Raw genomic sequence first — 18,814 nt, forward strand, 5'->3', positions numbered from 1 at the left:
GCAGCAAGTCACCGTTCCTCCCTGAGCTCTGTGCCCACATACCCCAGGGGGACCCCGTCCCACTCCCTCCAGGAGGCTGCTGGAATGAGGGCCATCAAGCCCAGGTGGCAGGTGGCATTTCTGTTGACCTCAGATGCTTCCAGCTGAGAGGCCACCGTCTAGGTGTGGTCCTCAAGCATAGTGCTGTCCCTCTCCCTGGGGTAGGCCCAGTGTTTCAAAAGAGCTGGTGCTGGTCAGCGGCTCCAGACAGCCCCTGACGCATCTGCCCCGTCCCCCTCTGCACCCGCTCCTGCCCGCAGCAGATCCTGTCCAGAAGGACGCCATGTTGGCCAAGTTCCACCACTACCAGCACCTGGCCGAGCTGTACCACGGCTACCACGCCATCCACCGCTACACGGTAAGGCATCCCGAGCCTCCTAGGAGCAGCAGGCTCTGGGTGGGACCCCCACCCACTGGGGCACAGGACCTGCTCCTGATGTCCCTGGGAGGAAGAGCTGGGTGTCCTCGAGTGCTGCTTGATGTGTGGCCATGATGGGCGGCGTCTGATGACGGCGCAGAGCCGGGCGGGCCTTCCTGTGGATCAGCTCAGCCTCTGATGACCCAGGCAGAGTAGGTGAGCCAGGCAGTGGCCACCTCTCCAAAGTGCAGGAGGGCAGAGCCCCCGGGGCCTTCTCTAGAAGGACGAAGGCCCACGTACCCACCGCTCTGCGCCCGACTTGCTGTGTGTCCTCAGGTGTTTTGCTCTCCCTCTCTGGCCCTCAGTCTCCTTCTCTGTAAGACCAGGGTTGGCTTCACCTGCAGAGACCAACCAAGTGCTCTGTAGCCTTTCCCTGATTATTTCAACGAAGCCATTTTAAAGCAGTCTCGTGGCAGAGGGGGACAGGCTGCTGCTCAGGGGCCACCTGAGGCCCTGCCTCCCCTGGGCACCCTCCTGGGAAAGTCACGGGGGAGGATGACAGCCCCCGCAGCTAGCTCTGCAACGATCCCGCGTTCCTCTCCCCCAGCGGGGACCTCGTTCCCTTATCATCTTTGGTTTTCCCAAGACGAGACCCTCTCAGGGGTCCTCGTGCAGCCTGGGCCAGGCTGGAGGCCACGGTCTGTCACCAGGGCCACAGATGGGACAGCGGGAAAGGGGAGCGTTGCATCCTCGAGGCGCATGGCTTCTTTCCCGAGGAGAGGTGCTAATCTTGCCCCCCACGTTCTCTGGGACTCTCCACGCTTCCTCACTCAGCACCGCAGAACCAGAGGAGCCGTCTCCCTGGCTCCCAGCGCAGAGGGAGTGGCTGAGGGTTTCTGGGGTTCTGGGAGCCCACAGAGATGGCAGGAAGGGAAGGGAAGGGGCTGGGCTCCGCTCCAGAGGCAGAGAAAGCGAGCCCTCGGGCTGAGACCAATTAGGGGCGAATCCTGGGGGCCCTGTGGTGAGCAGGGCCCAGGCCCTCCTCAGGGAGGTGACGGCTTATTACCATTTAAGTGCTCGGGAGGGGGAGGCGGGGAGCTGGCCAGCCCGAATCCCCATGGCCACAGCTTGATTAGCAATTGCAGCCTCCGTCTGTACACAATGTGCCAGAATCTTCTAGAACAGGGCATTCTTAACCTTTTACAGGCCTCTTGGTAGAGAATTCCCCGCGGCCTGCTGGGCCTTTCTGGCAGCGTCTGGGTGCAGGGGACCCATTCATTGCACTAATGGGTGCTGAATGTCACCTATCAGGGCTGTGCAGGGGGCTCGGGATTGGCAGTGAGAGGCGCCTGGGTACATGCTTGGTGGCCCCATGGCTCAGGCGGCTGTCAGAGGGCCAGGAGGAGGCGCAGAAAGGGTTAAATGCCTCTGCTACAAGGACCTGCCTGTGTCAGTGGCCCTGTCCCCAAGTGCATCAAAGACCTTCTCTTTTAGAGCTAATTGGAGACAAGTTGAGCTCAGAGAAATGGAATCAGGACCCCTCAGGCAGCGCAGCTGGGCAGAGAGGCCTGGGCTCGGGACTCAGCCCTGCCTTTGAACCCCGGCTCTGCTCGGGCAGGTCCCCTCCCTGGGCATCACCCCACGACATCCCCCACGTAAGAGACCGTGTCAGACCGTGGCAGGAGGCTCCCAGCACACAGTAGGAGGCTCACGCACTGAAGGGCTTCAGAATCCTACGCCTGCCTCTAGCCTGACCCGCAGCGCACTTGGGGGGTCAAGTTCACCAGCGCACTTGGGGTGAGGTTCACGTTCGTCTGCTCTCCCCGCAGGAGGAGCCGTTCAGCTTCCATCTTCCCGAAACCCTCTTCAACATCTCCAGGTTCCTGCTGCACAGCCTGACCAAGGACACCCCCCTGGGCATCTCTAAAGTGTATCCTCCCGTCCCCTCGCCGCCCGCCCGCCCTCTCTAATGGCCTTGGGAGGCCTTCCTGGCAGGAGCTTCTCTGCCCGCCTCCTGCTGCTGTTTTGCTGGGGAGAGGCTCAGCCGGGGCGGCCGCTGCCAGGAGAGGATTAGTTTTCTGAGCTCTGGGCCCAGCCCGTCCCAGGTCCCTGGCCAACACACTGTCCCCAGCCCCCCCAGAACCGCAGTGGGCGTGACAGACTGGAGGAGGCAGCAGGCCGTCAGCCCAGGCCCTCCACATTCTCTTGGGGCCCGTGGGGTGGCCTTTGTCAGCCAGGCCTACAGGGCCCCAGGTACCAGGTGACAAGGCTGCCAGCTATTCTGGAGGTGACAGGCAGCAAGGTTCAGAGCGTGTGTGTCCTGCCCAAAAGTGGACACAGCCAGGGCTGGGCTGCCGGGGAGGCTGCTGGGGAGGCGATGTCTGTCTTTGCACGCTCAGGTGGCCAGGGCAGGTAGCAGAGTGGATGTTCCCAGGACACACTGAGGAAAGGCAGGGACGCCAGGGGAGGTGGCTGTGGGAGGATCCCGGGGGCCCAGTGGAGCGTCTCGCCGCAGGTTGGCTTCTCAACCTGTGGCCAGTGAGGGCCCCGGGGCCTGTATGGCCAGGAAGGACCACGACTTTAAGGTCCTGAGCATCATGAAAGCCACAGTTGTCCCCTGTCCCTTCCTCAGTCTACTCTAGCCTCAACCCATCCCTGCCGCCTGTCTATGAGGAACCCCCTGGCAGAGGGCCTGGGGACAGCTGGCCTCTCTCATGACTCCAGGCCCATCATTCACCCCTGAGGGGAAAGTCCCCAAATCCAGGGGTGCCCTACCCACCGAGGCCCTGCTGAGCGGTGGGCAAGACAGCCGCATCTGCTGGCCTCAGCCCCTGCACCCGGCCTTTCCAGAAAGTTCTCGAGGTCAGCAGAGCTTGCCCCGAGCCTTGTCCTATGCTGCGTCCTGGGACCTGGACATGGCTCCCAGCACAGTCCCTGCCTTAGAGGAGTCACCAGCCCCCAGCTGCTGGAGCTGAGGGGCCACCTGGCGACAGGAGTGTGGGGAGGCTGTGGCTCAGAGGCCGCCCACTGGGCCGGGGGAAGTACCCGCAGTTCTGGCCGCGTCCTGGGTGGTGCCAGCTCGGCCCCCGCCCTCCTTAACGTGACCCCTGCCAGGAACACGCTCTTCACATTGGCCAAGCAGAGCAAGGCCCTGGGCGCCTACAAGCTGGCGCGACACGCCTACGACCGGCTGCAGGGCCTGCAGAGCCCCGCCCGGTTCCAGAAGTCCATCGAGCTGGGCAGCCTGACCATCCGCTCCAAGCCCTTCCACGACAGCGAGGTGAGGACGCCCCTTCCCCGGGCGGCGCTGCTCCTTCCCTCCAGGCGCCTGTGGCTTTGGGCCTGGGTCCTGTGGGAAGATGGCCGCTGTGGTCTGGGCTCCACACTCCATCCTGCTATCAGCTGGGGACAAGTGACTCCTTCCCCACTGGTGGTGGTGGGGACAGACGGGCCAGCACAGGTGTCTGGTGGCGTAGGCAGGGAGTGGCTGCCCTTAATGTCCTTCCCACCAGGACAGCACCTTGCTGAGCCCTGCCTGGGAGGTGGCCTGGGCAGTGGCCCCCGGTGGCAGGCCCCAGTTACTCTTGTAGGGTGTCACCTGTGTCCCCAGCACGTGGCTTCTGGCCCCGGGGCCCCCTCCTGCCCATACCTCTTAACATCGGGTCCTGGAGGGCCAAGGCCAGGGGCAGGGCAGGTGCGGGGTGCCACCTCTGCTCGGGCCCGGGCCACCGAGTGCTGCGTTGGCAGGAGCTGGTCCCCCTGTGCTACCGCTGCTCCACCAACAACCCCCTGCTCAACAACCTGGGCAACGTGTGCGTCAACTGCCGCCAGCCCTTCGTCTTCTCCGCCTCGTCCTACGGTGAGTCCTGGCCACACAGATGGCCCCTCCTCTGCTGCCCGGCCTCGTGACACGGGGCGAGCTCCCGAAGGCCTCTGAGGATCATCACTGGTGACCTGGGCCCTGTGTGCCCCCACCCCACCTGACAGAGCCACTGTCGGGTCCCCCACAGCCCAGCCGGCTCCCGGTGCAGGCCGCCGTGACAAAGTGCCCAGAGCAGGGCCGGGCCAGGCCTTCAGCCCGGGAGCCAACGCGCTCTGGGGTCCCCTCTTCCCTGTGGACACCCCCAGAAGGCCCCTCCCTCGGAGGAGCCCCTCAGCTACGGGAGGAGGCGCTGCTCAGGCCCAGCTCTGGCCCCCAGAGAAGCCTGCTGGGTCACTCTGGCTGCCCACGTGTGGCCTGGAGAGAGTGCTGGCCCTGGCCCCCAGGAGCGTGTCACCAACCCCCCGCCCCCCGTGCCCCAGAGGTGCTGCACCTGGTGGAGTTCTACCTGGAGGAGGGCATCACCGACGAAGAGGCCGTCGCCCTCATCGACCTGGAGGCCCCCAGACACAAGCGAGAGAGCAAATGGCAAGAGGTGACCAGCCCCAGTATCCTGTGACAGTCAGGGCCAGGGCAGGAGGGCTGGCCGGTGGCAGCCTGCTGACCCCAGCCTCAGTGCCGCGGAAGGTCGGAGAGTCCCCCACAGCAGTGAGGAAGGACAGTGGGCTGCCAGGGTCCACAGCCAGACGGGGGGAGGGGCACCTGGTCTTCCTGGGGGCCTGTCCCCACCCTGGCTCCTCAAGGTGCCGCAGCCATGCCTAGTGGATGAGTGGCTGGCCTAGTGGACGAGTGGCTGGCCTAGTGGACGAGTGGCTGGCCCCGTGGCCGGCAGCCCAGCGTTATGGTCAGGTATTTCCATTTCGCAGCCCTGGGGCCTGAGCCCAGGGGTGCTGGACAGCACTCACCCCCAGCCCTTTTATGGTTTTACTCTTTATTTTCAGTACTGGGGGTTGAACTCAGGGGCACTCGGTCACAGAGCCCCATCCCAGCCCTGTTTTGCATTTTATTTAGAGTCAGGGTCTCCCTGATTTGCTTAGGGCCTTGCTTCCGCTGAGGCTGGCTTTGAACTTGCGATCCTCCTGCCTCAGCCTTCTGAGCTGCTGGGATGACAGGCGTGGGCCACCGCACCCGCCTTATTTTTACTTTGAGACACGGTCTCACTGTGTCACCCAGGCTGGCCTCAAACCTGCGACCTTCCTGCATGGGTGGTTACAGTGTGTGCCATGTGCCTGGCAGTCCGGTCACTCCTACATGCCAGTGACAGGAACCTCAACTCAGAGACAGCTGAGCAAACAGAGGGAATAGGAAGCCAAGAGCAGAGGGTGCCCCTCCACATGGCTGGAGGCTGCGCGGCTCCTGCCGCCTGTACTGTCCCCTGGTAGTTTTGTCTCTAGGCAGCTCTGCCTATCCCATGGCATAGTGACGGAGGTGGCCGCTTACGGTGCCAGCCCAGCACCCTCAGAATCGATTCTCCTCCTGACCACAGAACCCCAGGGCACAGTCCCTTGGAGCAATCTGGGGCCACAGGTGTCCTTGGGCAAGGAGGATGCTACCTGCCCAGCTGGGTCCTGTGTCCCTAGGGTAGACCCAGGAGGGGCCTCTCACAGGAACAGGCCCACACAGCACCTGGTCTTGCCATCATGGGCGGCCATGTCACCAGGTCAGGGGGCTCTGAGAGTCTGCCTCTAGCAAGCTCCCAGGCGACTCTGCCGAGCACGGCCATGCTGTGAGGAGCAGAGGCCAGAGGAGGACCCCAGAGTCAGCTGCCATCAGGCCTCAGCCCCGTGCTCCCTGCCCCGTTCCCTGCTCAGCACCAGCAGCCTCCAGGGGTCGTCCCCACGAGAGCCCCTGAGCCTCTGCCACCGTCCTTGCAGAGGGGAGGACCTGGACACCTTCAGGCTGGCCTGAGCCAGCCCAGGGGTCTGTGGAGCTCCCCCACCCCCGCTCCCCACGCCTTGTGACCTGAGAGCCGTCACAGCACCTGCCAACCTCCCCACCCATGGCCTCCCCCAGCAGGTGGCCCTGTGTATCCCCTGGAAGCCTGGGAGCAGGTGGGGAGGCAGCAGATGGCCTGGCAGGACCGCTGTCCTCCCTGGCCTGTGCCCAGGGCCCGGCCACCCTGTTTGCAGTCAGGGCTGTCTCCCTCCTGGTCCCTGCCCCTCCATCCCTCCTCCTGGGACCTTGTGTTTTCTCTCGGGCCTGACTGAGCGCCCCTGAATCAGAACACGCTGGGAGGAGGGTGGTGTCTATCCCCTGCCCGGCCTCAGTTGGACCTTGACCAGAAACCTCCAGATTCCCAGTCGCTGCGGCTGGACGAGGCCATGGACCCCATGGGAGGCGAAGACCCGTTCACCGCCAAGCTGAGCTTCGAGGTGGGGGCCTCCAAGAGGCTGCCAAGGGGACATGCCAAGGAGGAGGTGGCAGCTGGAGGGAGGGACGGGACCACTTCCCCACGGGCTGGGCTGCAGCTCTGGCCCGGAGGAGGCACTTGAGGCTGTCAGGGCCACCTGGGTGGGAAGCTCCCGGGCCCTTCCTGGCCACCCTGGAGTCAGGACCACGGTGCACACAATCGTGTCCCCAAGGCTGAGTGAGGGCCCTGCCCCGCGCCCCACCCTGCAGCAAGGTGGTTCCGAGTTCGTGCCCGTGGTCGTGAACCGGACCGTGCTGCGCTCCATGAGCCGCCGCGACGTCCTCATCAAGCGCTGGCCGCCGCCCCTGCAGTGGCAGTACTTCCGCTCGCTGCTGCCCGACGCCTCCATCACCATGTGCCCCTCCTGCTTCCAGGTACTGCGCCCCCAGCCCGCACGGCTCCCAGGGGCTCCCTGTGCTGTCCTCCCACTTCCCAAGTGTCCCCTGGGGAGGCGGAGCATCTGGGAGGAGGGCACCCTCCGGGTGGGGTACCAGCCACTGCCCTGAGCTGGGAGGACACTGGCAGTCCACCTGCTGTCCGCAGGGGGTCACCTGGCCTGCACGCTCTGCGCCTCCCTGGATTGAAGGCGCGGTGGGCGGGGCCGGGCGCACCTTGAACTTCCCTCAGGAAAAGGGCCCCTCAGCCCCATCCCGCTCACCCAGCCCACCCAGCCCAGCCTGCCCACCCGGCTCTTTCTAGCCTTGACTCCCACTTGGCGCGGGTTGGGACCCCGCCCTCGCCGTCTCTCCCCAGATGTTCCACTCTGAGGACTACGAGCTGCTGGTGCTGCAGCACACCTGCTGCCCCTACTGTCGCAGGCGCATCGACGACCCCGGCCCCTGACGGCACCCGGGTCCCCTGACCGCCCTGCAGGCCCGCGGCCTGCGGAGAGGAAGGAGGAGGGTCCCAGCCGCCCAGATGCAGTTGGTGCTCCAGGGAGGGGCCTGTTGGAACCGCAGGATTCCTACTTCTGGCACTTTGTGCCTTGTAAATAGCACAAGGGGGTGGGGAGAGGACGCACCTATATTTTCTAAGGAAAAAGAAAAGACCTGAGAGCTCGAGAGCAGCCCGGGTAGTGGAGGAGCAGCCCGCCGAGTCCGCAGGCCGCCCAGGAGGCGCGCAGCGCGCAGCGCCAACAGACTGCCTCAATAATGGCAAATAAAAGGGCTACTTATTTTCATCAGTGTCTGCGTTTTAGCAAATCTTCGTATTGTCTGCAACTTAATTTCCTTATGCAAAAGTGCACCTGTTTCTAATTTGATCCGAAAGGAACATCGCCTTCGCCGCGCTCTTAAAATCTAATCTAATCGGAATGGCAATATGGGAAGGGGCAGGGGAGCCGGGAAGGTTTTTTGGTTTATTTATTCTGGTTTAATGGGGATCTGTCTTGACAAGAAAATGAGATACCTGGCTCCCAACAAGATGGCAGAGGTTGAAATAAAGGCGCCCGCCCAGAGCTTCTAGAACCTTCCCTCCACACCACCCCAGCTTCCCAGCCCCCAGGGAAATGTCTCCGGACCCCCTGAGCCGGCCTTTCCCCGCCAGGTCCCCAAGCCAGTGGGTTCCCTTGGAGACTGCCAACTGCTAAGGTCCAAGCCAGGCCACTGAGTGAGCATGGCGGGGCATCCTGAGCAAGGCGGGGGACATCGGCCCCATTTTGCAGCCAGTGGGGACGGGAGGTGCCGAGGCCCAGGGCTCCTCAGGAGGACAGACAAGGAGTTGTCTGTGGGTCAGGCAGAAGGCCACCCCCCAGGACTCCACCTCGATGACACCTTAGGGGCCCTCTTGAAGGGGGCGGGGCAGGGGCCCAGGCAGGAGAGCTGGAGCCCCGCCCCCAGGCTCCCCGCCCCACCTCCCTCCCACGCTCTTTGGAAGTGATGGGGGGGGACAAAGAATGGCAGCCAGACAGTTGTGCCAACAGACTCCCCCGTCAGCGGCTAATGACTGGGAGCGTGCGTGCTCTCTCTCGCGCTAAACATTTATTAATGTGTTAGGATTCCCATTAGCGGTTCCTCCAACTGAAGTCATTTGCATATGGCTGGGAGAAACAAGCTCCCAACAGGCGTCAATCACAGTGACAGATCAGATGGTCTTGGCGGGAGCCGGTGGGGGGGGCGCCTGGGGCTGCAGCCCCCCCCTCCTCTGGGCCCAGTAACTAGACCCAGTCCTGCAGCCCTGGGAGGCCAGTCTCCGCTGGTGGCATCCCCAGGACCCCCAAGGCTGCCTAGGACACAGATGAGGAAACCGAGGCCCGGAGACTCTTCCTCCCACTGAACCAAGGCCGGCTCTGCGCATGCGCACCCACCTGAGCCCGGCTCCGCCCTGGTCTCCCTCTGTCCCCAAGGTCCTCCCCCTGGAGCACGGGAGGCCAGCCTCGGTGTGCACCAGCCGATGGGGCTCAGGGGTGCTCCTGAGGACCCCTAGGATCCCGATGATGATGACAGGAAGGGGGACAACACCCACAGATGCCCGGCTGAGGCCGGCAGCCCCTCTGGGGAGCCCCCCACCCCATCACCCTCCCGGCCCACCTCGGGCTCCTCTGGCCTCAAAGACGCTGGGACTGGGAGCAAATGGCCGTCTCTCCATTTAGCCATTGTCCCATCTGCTGTCCCCCGAGACCAGGAGGGTGGAGACCGCGGGATGCAGCTCAGGGTCCTCAGTGCCCAGCCGGCACCCGACCCTGGAGGGTGTTTGGCAAAAGTGAGAGGAGGAGGAAGAGAGGAGGGAAGGAGGGAAGGAGGGACGGCTGTCACCTTCTCTCATTCCCTTGACATTCTCGGCTCAGCCTAACGTTCACTGGTGACGCATCCAGTTGAGGCTAAGCCATGGGGAGGGGGGTGCTGACCCAGACTTTCCAGTGGAGGCTTAAAGGCTGTCCCTGTGCAAATCCTCCCCCAGAGTCATAGTCCCGTACCAGGACTCCCAGTCCCTGGATGGCTGTTGCTGTCTTCAGTTCACCCAGTATTTATTGAGCACCTACTAGCGTGGGCTACCAGCTCCCAGGCAGCAATGAGCCTGCCTTCCAGAGAGACAGGGGCTGTGGGTGAGCAAGAAGATGAATGAGCTCACTGAGGCCAGGGATCAAGTATCCTGTAAAAAGAGAGTCTGAGCCAGGCCCGTGGGGGCACGTGCCTGTGATCCCAGTGGCTCAGGAGGCTGAGGCAGGAGGATTGCAAGTTGGAGGCCAGCCTCAGCAACTTAGTGAGGCCCTGTCTCAAAACAGAATAAAAAGGGTTGGGGGTGTGGCTCAGGAATTCAGCATGTTGGGTTGAGTCCCTTCCCCCCAAAATGAGCTTGGTGGGCTGGGGGTCTTGGTGTCTGTCCCCTGCGTCACCTTTCTGGGTTGCAGATCTTCCCAAGCCTCTGCCCGGGGCCGTCTCAGCCCTGCTCCCCAGTCCTCAGCCCATGTCCTCCCCCGGGGCTCCCTGGCCGGCCTCCCTGTCCCCGAAGGGTCTCCACAGCCTCACGTCCACCCCCTCCTGAAGCTGGATTCTGGTCCCTCCCTGACCCTCCTCAGCCCACCAGCTGCCCTGGCCAGGGCCACTCCCTTCTGGATCTTCAGATCCCCAGTGGCTGCTCCTGGAGCAGTGGGTCCCAACCCCAAGCAGCCTCTGTGTCAGGGGCAGGTGACAGCAGAGCCAGGAGGCGTCTGGGGGAGGGACGGAGCGATCAGGAACCTCTGGATCACCCTGGGGACATTCCCACACCAAAGACTGGGGGTCACTTCTGCTGAGCTGGGGAGACGATCCTGGCGTCCCAAGTCCCAGACCCAGGCCAGGGCCACGAGCTTGAGACACAGCAGCCAGGGACAGCACCCTGACCCCAGGCTTCCCGGCTAGTGTGTCACCTTGGCCCCTCTAGCGGGTCCCTGTGGCCCCGGTGGCTGGTCGTGGCGGGGGATTAAGGTGATTAGGAGCACCCCAATCTCCAGGGCGCTGACTCAGCCCGGGGCTTAGGGACCGAAGGTCACGTTATAAGGACCTGGGGGCGGGGATCAGAGCCCACAGTCCAGCGGGAGCCCCGGGTGGCCGCGCCTAGCAGCCCCTCTCGGGTGGGATCCACAGCCATGAATGGCACCGAGGGCCCCGATTTCTATGTCCCCTTCTCCAATGCCACCGGGGTGGTGCTCAGCCCCTTCGAGCACCCGCAGTACTACCTGGCCGAGCCCTGGCAGTTCTCCCTCCTGGCCGCCTACATGTTCCTGCTCATCCTCCTGGGCTTCCCCATCAACTCCCTCACGCTCTATGTCACCGTGCAGCACAAGAAGCTGCGGTCCCCCCTCAACTACATCCTGCTCAACCTGGCCACCGCGGACCTCTTCATGGTGCTCTTCGGCTTCACCACCACCGTCTACACCGCGCTCAACGGCTACTTCGTCTTCGGGCGCACCGGCTGCTTCGTGGAGGGCTTCTTTGCCACCCTGGGCGGTAGGTGGCCGGGGTGGTGGGGGTGACAAGGGACCTTGGAGATAATGACATTTTTGTGTGTGTGTGTGTGGCTACTTGGGATGGAACCCAGAGTTGCTTTAGCACATCCCCAGCCCTTTTCATTTATTTACTTATTTTTTTTAATCCTCAGATTCTCACTCAGTTGCTTAGGGCCTCCATAAATGGCGGAGGCTGGCCTCCAACTTGCGATCCTCCTCCCCCAGCCTCCCAGATTGCTGAGATATCACAGGCCGGCGCCACCGGGGCCCCAGCAGGAATCATTATTCATGGCCTTCTCTTCATACCCTTGTTTGTTTGATTAGTTATAAGGCCACTCACTCTCTGGGTTGATCCGTTTTGGGGGTGATGGGCAGAGCTGACATCCGGAGCCCACTGACCTTCCGTCTTCTTTGGGACAAAGCATGATCCAGGGTCCTGGGACCTTGAAAAATTGTTCCACCTGCCCATCTGGGGTTTTTGCAACCTCCTCCCTGCAGGGAACCCTGCTGTGGCCCCCTGGGATCTAATCAAACTCCACTCCTTGGCACCTTGGTTCCCTGCCCTGTCCCCTGCTCTTTCTCTCCATGCCTGAGCCGTCTCTGAGTCCTTGGGGTGGCCTTTCCGGTCACCGCCTCCCCGTCTCTGGACAGGCCGTGGGCTGGCAGGTGACTGACGGCTGACTGTCTTGCAGGCGAAGTGGCCCTGTGGTCCTTGGTGGTCCTGGCCATCGAGAGGTACATGGTGGTGTGCAAACCCATGAGCAACTTCCGCTTTGGGGAGAACCACGCGATCATGGGGATCATCTTCACCTGGATCATGGCGTCGGCCTGTGCCGTCCCGCCCCTCTTCGGCTGGTCCAGGTAACGACACCGAGCAGCAGGTCTCCCAGTCAGAACCCTAATGGCTGGACATGATGTGAAGTGTCACAGGAAAGTGAGGTCCCCTTCATTCCACTGTCTTCCCTGTTCCCATCCCCCTCCCTTCCCATCATCCCCTTTGTGTTTTGGGGGGGACTGGTCTCAGGTTCTTAGCATGAGAGTCTCCGGTTCCTTATCCATTTACCGGCAAATGCCATCATTTCATTCTTCTTCATGGCCGAGTAATATTCCACTGTGTATGCACACCACAGTTTCTTTATCCCTTCCCCTGTTGAAGGCCACCCAGGTTGGTTCCAGAGCTCAGCCATTGTGAAATGAGCTGCAGTCGACACCGATGTGGCTGCGTCACTGTTGTAGGCTGATTTTAAGTCCTCTGGGTCCACACCGAGGAGTGGCAGAGCTGGGTCAAATGGTGCCAAACCTACACCATCTTGGCTGAGCCCCCATAATCCTCAACTAAGCCAAGAACAAATTCCAATCCCCTGACCCTGGGCCTCAGCACCTTGAAAAGCCAAGTCTGCCTCGGACAGAGGGCCACCCTGGGTCCCCTGGCAACTGAGTCCCATCTGACCTCCAAGCCACCGTCTCCAGATGAGAAGAAAGTGGGGACCGTGGTTTGGACACCCAGAGAGGTGACTCAGGTGCCCAGAGGCCTCAGGTCCCTCTGTTCCGGGAGATTCCTGTCCTCTCTCCTCACTTCTCTCCTCCCTCTGGTCCCCCTGGGGTCCACCTCTCAGGCTGGTTGGGTTCAAGTCCACCCCGGCTCCTGCCCATCTTCTCCAATTTGGCCCCCACACCCTCTGTCCCAGCCAGTGGCCACTCTGGATTTATTTAGAGACAGGGGCTCGCTAAGTTGTTCAGCGCCTTACTAAATGACGGAGGCTGGCCTCCAACTTGCGATCCTCCTGCCTCAGCCTCCGGAGCTGCTGGGGTGACAGGAGTGTGCCACAACCACAAGCATCAGGACTCTTGATTTCCGTTGTTGCACAAAGACCCCTTAAATGCATCTACGTCCATCTTTGGCCCGAAGACCCCAATTTGTGCAGTCACAGAGCACTTGCAATCCATGTCCCCTCTGCCTTGCATCACCTGGGGCCTCCAGAGGGCAGAGGCCTGGTGAATGGGGACAGGGTGGGGTGGGGGGGTTCTGTGAGGGTGCAGCCATGACTGCAGGTGTGTCGACAGCTCAGGGCTGGGGTGTCCCTTACTCGTGTCCCCATGCCCTGTCCCCTCCAGGTACCTCCCCGAAGGCATGCAGTGCTCCTGTGGGATCGACTACTACACGCCCAAGCCCGAGCTCCACAACGAGTCCTTCGTCATCTACATGTTCGTGGTGCACTTCGCCATCCCCCTGGTCATCATCTTCTTCTGCTACGGCCAGCTGGTCTTCACCGTCAAGGAGGTAGAGGCCCGGGAGGCCGCGGAGCCCCGCCCACCCACTAACGCGCATGCGCAGCCCCAGCTCCCACCCTGAGCCCAGCCGGGGAGCTGGAGCGGGGCGCCGCGGGGCGCTGTCATCCGGTGCCATCCGGTCCCTGGTCCCTCTCCCGTGTCCCTGCAGGCAGCCGCCCAGCAGCAGGAGTCGGCCACCACCCAGAAGGCAGAAAAGGAGGTGACCCGCATGGTCATCATCATGGTCATCGCGTTCCTCATCTGCTGGGTGCCCTACGCCAGCGTGGCCGCGCACATCTTCACCCACCAGGGCTCCGACTTCGGCCCCGTCCTCATGACCGTCCCCGCCTTCTTCGCCAAGAGCTCCGCCCTCTACAACCCTGTCATCTACATCGTGATGAACAAGCAGGTGGCAGGGGACGGTCCCCGGGCCAGGGCTGCTGCCCCAGGGGCACGAGCTACAGACTGGGGCCCAGGGCCGTCCTGGTGGCGGGCTGGGATGGAGGGGCCTGGGGTTGACAGTCCCACCGGGGAAAAGCTCGGGATCCATGCAGATTCCGGGGTCCCACCCAGAGCGGGTGGCTCCAGAGCTCACTCTGGTAGTGACCCCCCACCCAGAGCCTGCATTTCTCACAAGCCCTCTGGGGGCCCCTGATGCTCCAGGGTGGGACTGTCACCTGATGCTCCAGGGGGTTCTGGAAGCCTGGTTTAAAAGTCAAACGGTACAGCCTCCTTAGGCACATGGCTGGGGAGGCTGAGGCAGGAGGATCGCCAGTTGGAGGCCAGCCTCAGCCACTTAGCGAGGCCCTAAGCAACTCAGGGAGACCCTGTCTCTAAATAAAATATAAAAAAGGCTGGGGACGGGGCTCAGTGGTGAAGCACCCCAGAGTTCAGTCCCTGGTACCAAAATGAACAAACTAATGTCAAATAATTCCAAGCCAGGGATTGGGACAGTCCCAGTCTCCATAAAACCGATCGTATTCTGATGACTAAAGGATACAGGGATCTAGTAACAAAAATCGTGGGTTTCTCTGTGGAATCCACGGTGGGGAGCTGTTCTCTGCAGCGAGGCACATTGGGTTCCAATGCCAGCTCTGCTGTGATGTGGCTGTGTGACCTCAGGCTGCTCAAGTTCCCTCTCTGGGCTTCATTCAGTTTCCTCCTCCCTTGAAAGGGCAGAATTCCAAAGGGTTTGTTTGCTTTTAAAGAATCAATGAGAGCCGGGCACGGTGGCACCTGCCTGTCATCCCAGCGGCTAGGGAGGCTGAGGCAGGAGGATCGCTCTTGAATTAAATGAGATAGTTTTACAGAATGCCCTTGGCACACGGAGGATGCCATGGGATGAGATGGGTGACAAAGTTACTTTGTGTGGCATCCCGGGTGTCTCCACGGCCAAGGGGAACTTATATTCAACAGGTTTCCTTCAGAGAGCTGGGTTGGAGAGGGGAGTGGAGGCTGTGAGGGGCAGGAACAGGGCAGGGGGCCGAGGAGAGTCTCACTGACCAGTCCACCCCCTGACCTTCCAGTTCCGGAACTGCATGCTCACCACCATCTGCTGTGGCAAGAACCCCCTGGGTGACGACGAGACCTCGACCACCTTATCCAGGACGGAGACCAGCCAGGTGGCCCCAGCCTAAGCCCTGCCAAGGACCCTGTGGAGTCTCCCATCCCCCACGTCCCCTCCCAGCCACAGCCACCTGCCCAGGAGCAGCACCTGTCGAAGGAGGTCACACAGACTCCCTGGGTTTGTTTGCTTTTAAAGCATTAACGAGAGCCGGGCCCAGTGGCCCATGCCTGTCATCCCAGTGGCTCAGGAGGCTGAGGCAGGAGGATCGCAAGTTGGAGGCCAGCCTCCATAATTTAGTAAGGTCCTGAACAACTCCAGGAGACCCTGTCTCTAAATAAAATATAATTTTAAAAAAAGGGCCTGGGGAGGTGGCTCAGTGGTTAAGTGCCCCTGGGTTCAATCCCCCAGTACCCTCTCCCCCCTCCAAAAAAAAAATGAGAAGAAAAAAACGAGGCTCCCCAATTTCAGGGGACAGCCTGACAACCAAGACCACCCCCAAACTCAGGTCCCCCAGTTCCTAGGGGCCAGCAGGATCTGTCCTCACTTCCCCCCAACTCATCTCTCAGGAACATGAGAACTTTTCCTCTCTGGGGAGGTGTCCCAGCTTAGGGCTCGGTGAGGTAGCACCGAACGGAGCACATAGTAGGTGCTTAATAAATGCTAGACGGATGAAGGAAGGAGTGGGTGAAGTAGTGGATGGGTGAAGGACCCCTGCCCCTCCGCAGAAGTGGGACAGGTGGCCCAGGACTCATTGCTCCCTCGACTGGGTCTCACTTTGTCCCCCCGAGAATGAAATCCCAATTCTCTGACCCCAACACGCAGCTGCTGCAAACACCAAGTGTGAGTGCGCATGAGTGTGCGTGAGTGTGTTCAATCTTTCTGTAAATAGACTGAGTGGCTGTCCACATGGCTGTGAACGTCATTGGTAACATCAATCAATACAGTTAAGTTAATCATTTCTGCTTGATAGTGACCATTTGGGGACTGGGCATCAACACAATGGGGTTTCGCGCACCCTTTGCCGGTTTTTTAACATTAGCCAGGCATTGGGTCCAGATGTGGACTGGGGATAGGCCGGGAGCCTCAAGGAAGAGACAATAACAGGAAAGCAAAATAGTGTCAAACATTGGGGGCTGGAGCCAAGGAGGCCTGGGGTCTCCCCTCCAGTGTGGCACCCTTGGCCCAGAGCCTCCCCTTTCCAGTGCAGAATATAGAGACATTTTTGGTTTTTGGAAGCTTTGCTTTTCTGCCCAGGGCCAGTAGGAAACTTCTAGAAGCCATGCTAACCTGGCCAAACTTAATGGACAGCTAAGGCCCCAGGGTCATTTTCTAAGCTTGAAGAACTTAGAAACAAAGGGTAGGAAAGAGCCCGGTGCCCTTCCCTGGGGGAGGTTCATGGGTCCTGGTTTCCAGCTCCCTTGATGGGTGAGCCGTCTCAGGCAGCTGCTGGCCCATTCTCTGTCTATGCCCGAACCCTGGGACATCAAAAATGACCTTCTCCATTTCCACATAACCAAAGCTGGAAGTTCCAGCTCTCTCCATCTCCGCTTGGAGACCAGGACAAACAGAGGCCTTAAAAGCTCAGCTCTTAGACTTTGCATGAGCCTTGGTGGTTTTTTTTTTTTTTTCTTCTTCTTTTCTCTGAAGCTTTTCCCCTGCAGAACGGATTGAAATTTTGCAGCTTCCACCTGATCCCTGGCCCCCAGGGTGCTGGATTGCCCAATGGGCAGAGACAAACAGCCCAGAGTCCCTTTGGGGGTGAGGGGTGGGCGCAGCCTCAGAATGAAGGAAACCTAACTTGGGAATCCATAGAGACCCAGGTGACCTGTGAAACCAGGAGCAAGTTATATTGTCTAAGTTTTCTTAGATGCTTAAATACTCCCTTGGGTGCTGTAGATGGTCACCCACTTTGGCACTATAAGGCTCAGAGGTGGATAAGGCTCAGAGGTGGCCTTCCTGGAGACCTCACCCCCAAAGGCATCAGGATGGAAAAACAGCTGCAATGAGAAATCCAGGCACCAAGGCAGGAAAGCATGCAGGAGCCCCAGATCAAAGAACCTCAGTGCCCTAGGGGTGGGGCAGGGGACAGCTGGGGCTTCAATCATGGCCACTCTTTGCTATCTCCCTCCAGATGTCAGCCAGGGTGCCTTGGGTTGCAACTCAACTGGGCAGAAGCAAAAGGGAGATGTTATTAGTTCATTTAAATTAAAAGCCCAGGGCTGCAGGCACAGCTGGATTCAGGGGCTCCAACCATGTGATCAGCTCCGTTTCTCCTTCTTTCTTTCCTCTGTTTCATTTAGAGGCTGATAGTTCCCAAGAGCGAGCAGAAATACCTCAAGGAACTCCAAGCTCAGCGAGCCCTGCAGAAAGTGGGCGTGTCTTTCTCCTTAGGACAACTAAGGTCCACGGCAGGATGCTTATTGGCTAAGATCAGGCCACGTGATCACCCCTAAGTGAATCATTGTGGCTGGGCTGAGGATTCATCCTCTGATTGGCCAGGTCCAAATCACATGATAAACCCTAAGCCAATCACTGAGGCTGGGCTGAGATTCATCCTGTGATTGGCCAGACCTGGGTCACCTGGTAACCCCTAAGCCAATCACTGCGGCTGGGGTGGGGGGTTATCCTCTGATTGGCCAGACCCAGGTCACCTGATCTCCCCTAGCGTACAAGACGGCGTCCACCTGACATAAGCCCAGCAGTGTGAGGGCGGGAGAGGAGGGATTCGCCCAAAGAAACGCAGGGGAGCTGTTACCCAAAGGGGGTTCTTGGGAGGCCGAGGAAACTGCAGCGCGATCAGCCCAGAAGGACGGGCTCTAAGCGCGTCAGGTCCCAGAGCGTGGATCCGCCACGTTGCCCTCCCACCCTGGGGCACGAGGCACACTCCTATGGCTGGCCCCTTGCTCTGTTGGGCCAGGGGTGGCAGTGAACAGGGCCGTGGCGTTTTAACTGCCCCTTTTGTCCTATCCCAGAGGTCCCCTACCCCCGTCTGCTTATTTTGAGGAGTGGTACATGTGTCCTGGACTCGGGTCCCGGGAAACAGCTTCCTGAGCAACCAGAACATTCTCTGTCTTCTCCCTGGATCTAGATGGACCTGACCGCCTGCCTCTTACAGGGTGACTGCCAGACCTGAAGGGTGTGTCAGTTGCAGGAAGGTTGTCCCCACCTGCACCCCAGGCTCCAGGCAGCCAGGACACCTCTAGATCACCTGTTGTGTACAATCCATTCAACCAAATCCGAGCAAACCGCCCCAGGTCAGAATGTGCTGGGGAACTCAGAGAGGGGTCAGATGGGAGCAGGACTCACCGAGCTCTCTCACTCCAGTAGAGAGGGACACCTCCCTGACAGCCCAAGTTGTCCCCCCAAAAAGATAGTGCACGGTCTTCCCAGCTGCGTGGCCTCAGGGCAAGCCCCTGGACTGCCACACACCTAAGCTCCCTTAGGCAAACAGAGGAGAATCTTGCCACTTGGTAGGACTTTCTGAAGGGACTAAAGAGATGGTTGCTGTAAAGGATCTTGTGCATAGTAGGTGTTCAGTTAAATGTGAGTTCAATCCCCAGGGATGAAAACTAAGTTCCAAAGAGACAGCCCCAGGGTGTGGTGGGAGAGAGACAGGAGGAGAGGTTAATATGATGGTGGGGGATCCCAGAAAAAAGGGGATCAGGGGCTCACTGCCCCCAATATTCATCCCCATCACTCCCCTTCTATGAATAATATCCTCCTAAGTTATAGCCAGGCATGCAGCCCCAGGCAAGGTTCTCTTGCACCTGCGACAGCATGACATTAAGGTTACATTTATTGACCTAAAATCAGGAAATAAAATGTCCTGATCCTACAGAGACTGGAGTGATGCTTTAAAACCG

At 60.4% G+C, this 18,814-nt stretch overlaps 2 protein-coding genes across 4 annotated transcripts in view; both read left to right on the plus strand.

Moving 5' to 3' along the window:
• The window catches only part of IFT122 (intraflagellar transport 122), a 54,285-nt gene extending 46,748 nt beyond the window's left edge, over nt 1-7,537 (plus strand). For 2 of the 3 annotated variants that reach the window (XM_081275892.1, XM_081275894.1), the window contains exons 22-29: nt 300-397; nt 2,227-2,327; nt 3,512-3,677; nt 4,145-4,256; nt 4,700-4,825; nt 6,570-6,649; nt 6,897-7,061; nt 7,441-7,537. In XM_081275892.1, the coding sequence (XP_081132018.1) occupies nt 300-397; nt 2,227-2,327; nt 3,512-3,677; nt 4,145-4,256; nt 4,700-4,825; nt 6,570-6,649; nt 6,897-7,061; nt 7,441-7,530 (938 nt within the window). In that variant the 3' untranslated portion in view covers nt 7,531-7,537. The remainder of the gene's footprint in view (nt 1-299; nt 398-2,226; nt 2,328-3,511; nt 3,678-4,144; nt 4,257-4,699; nt 4,826-6,569; nt 6,650-6,896; nt 7,062-7,440) is intronic. The other variant, XM_081275893.1, reaches the window with a different exon arrangement.
• Nucleotides 7,538-10,738: 3,201 nt separating this feature from the next.
• Nucleotides 10,739-15,021, plus strand: RHO (rhodopsin; the record flags this gene model as incomplete). Its single annotated transcript, XM_081275895.1, has 5 exons — nt 10,739-11,114; nt 11,806-11,974; nt 13,229-13,394; nt 13,554-13,793; nt 14,911-15,021. Exons 1-5 carry the CDS (start codon nt 10,754-10,756, stop codon nt 15,019-15,021), a joined length of 1,047 nt encoding a protein of 348 aa, XP_081132021.1. The 5' UTR covers nt 10,739-10,753.
• Between the last annotated feature and the right edge of the window lie 3,793 nt (nt 15,022-18,814).

The sequence above is a fragment of the Spermophilus citellus genome (assembly GCF_964194105.1).
Source record: "Spermophilus citellus genome assembly, chromosome: 19".
Taxonomy (NCBI): domain Eukaryota; kingdom Metazoa; phylum Chordata; class Mammalia; order Rodentia; family Sciuridae; genus Spermophilus; species Spermophilus citellus.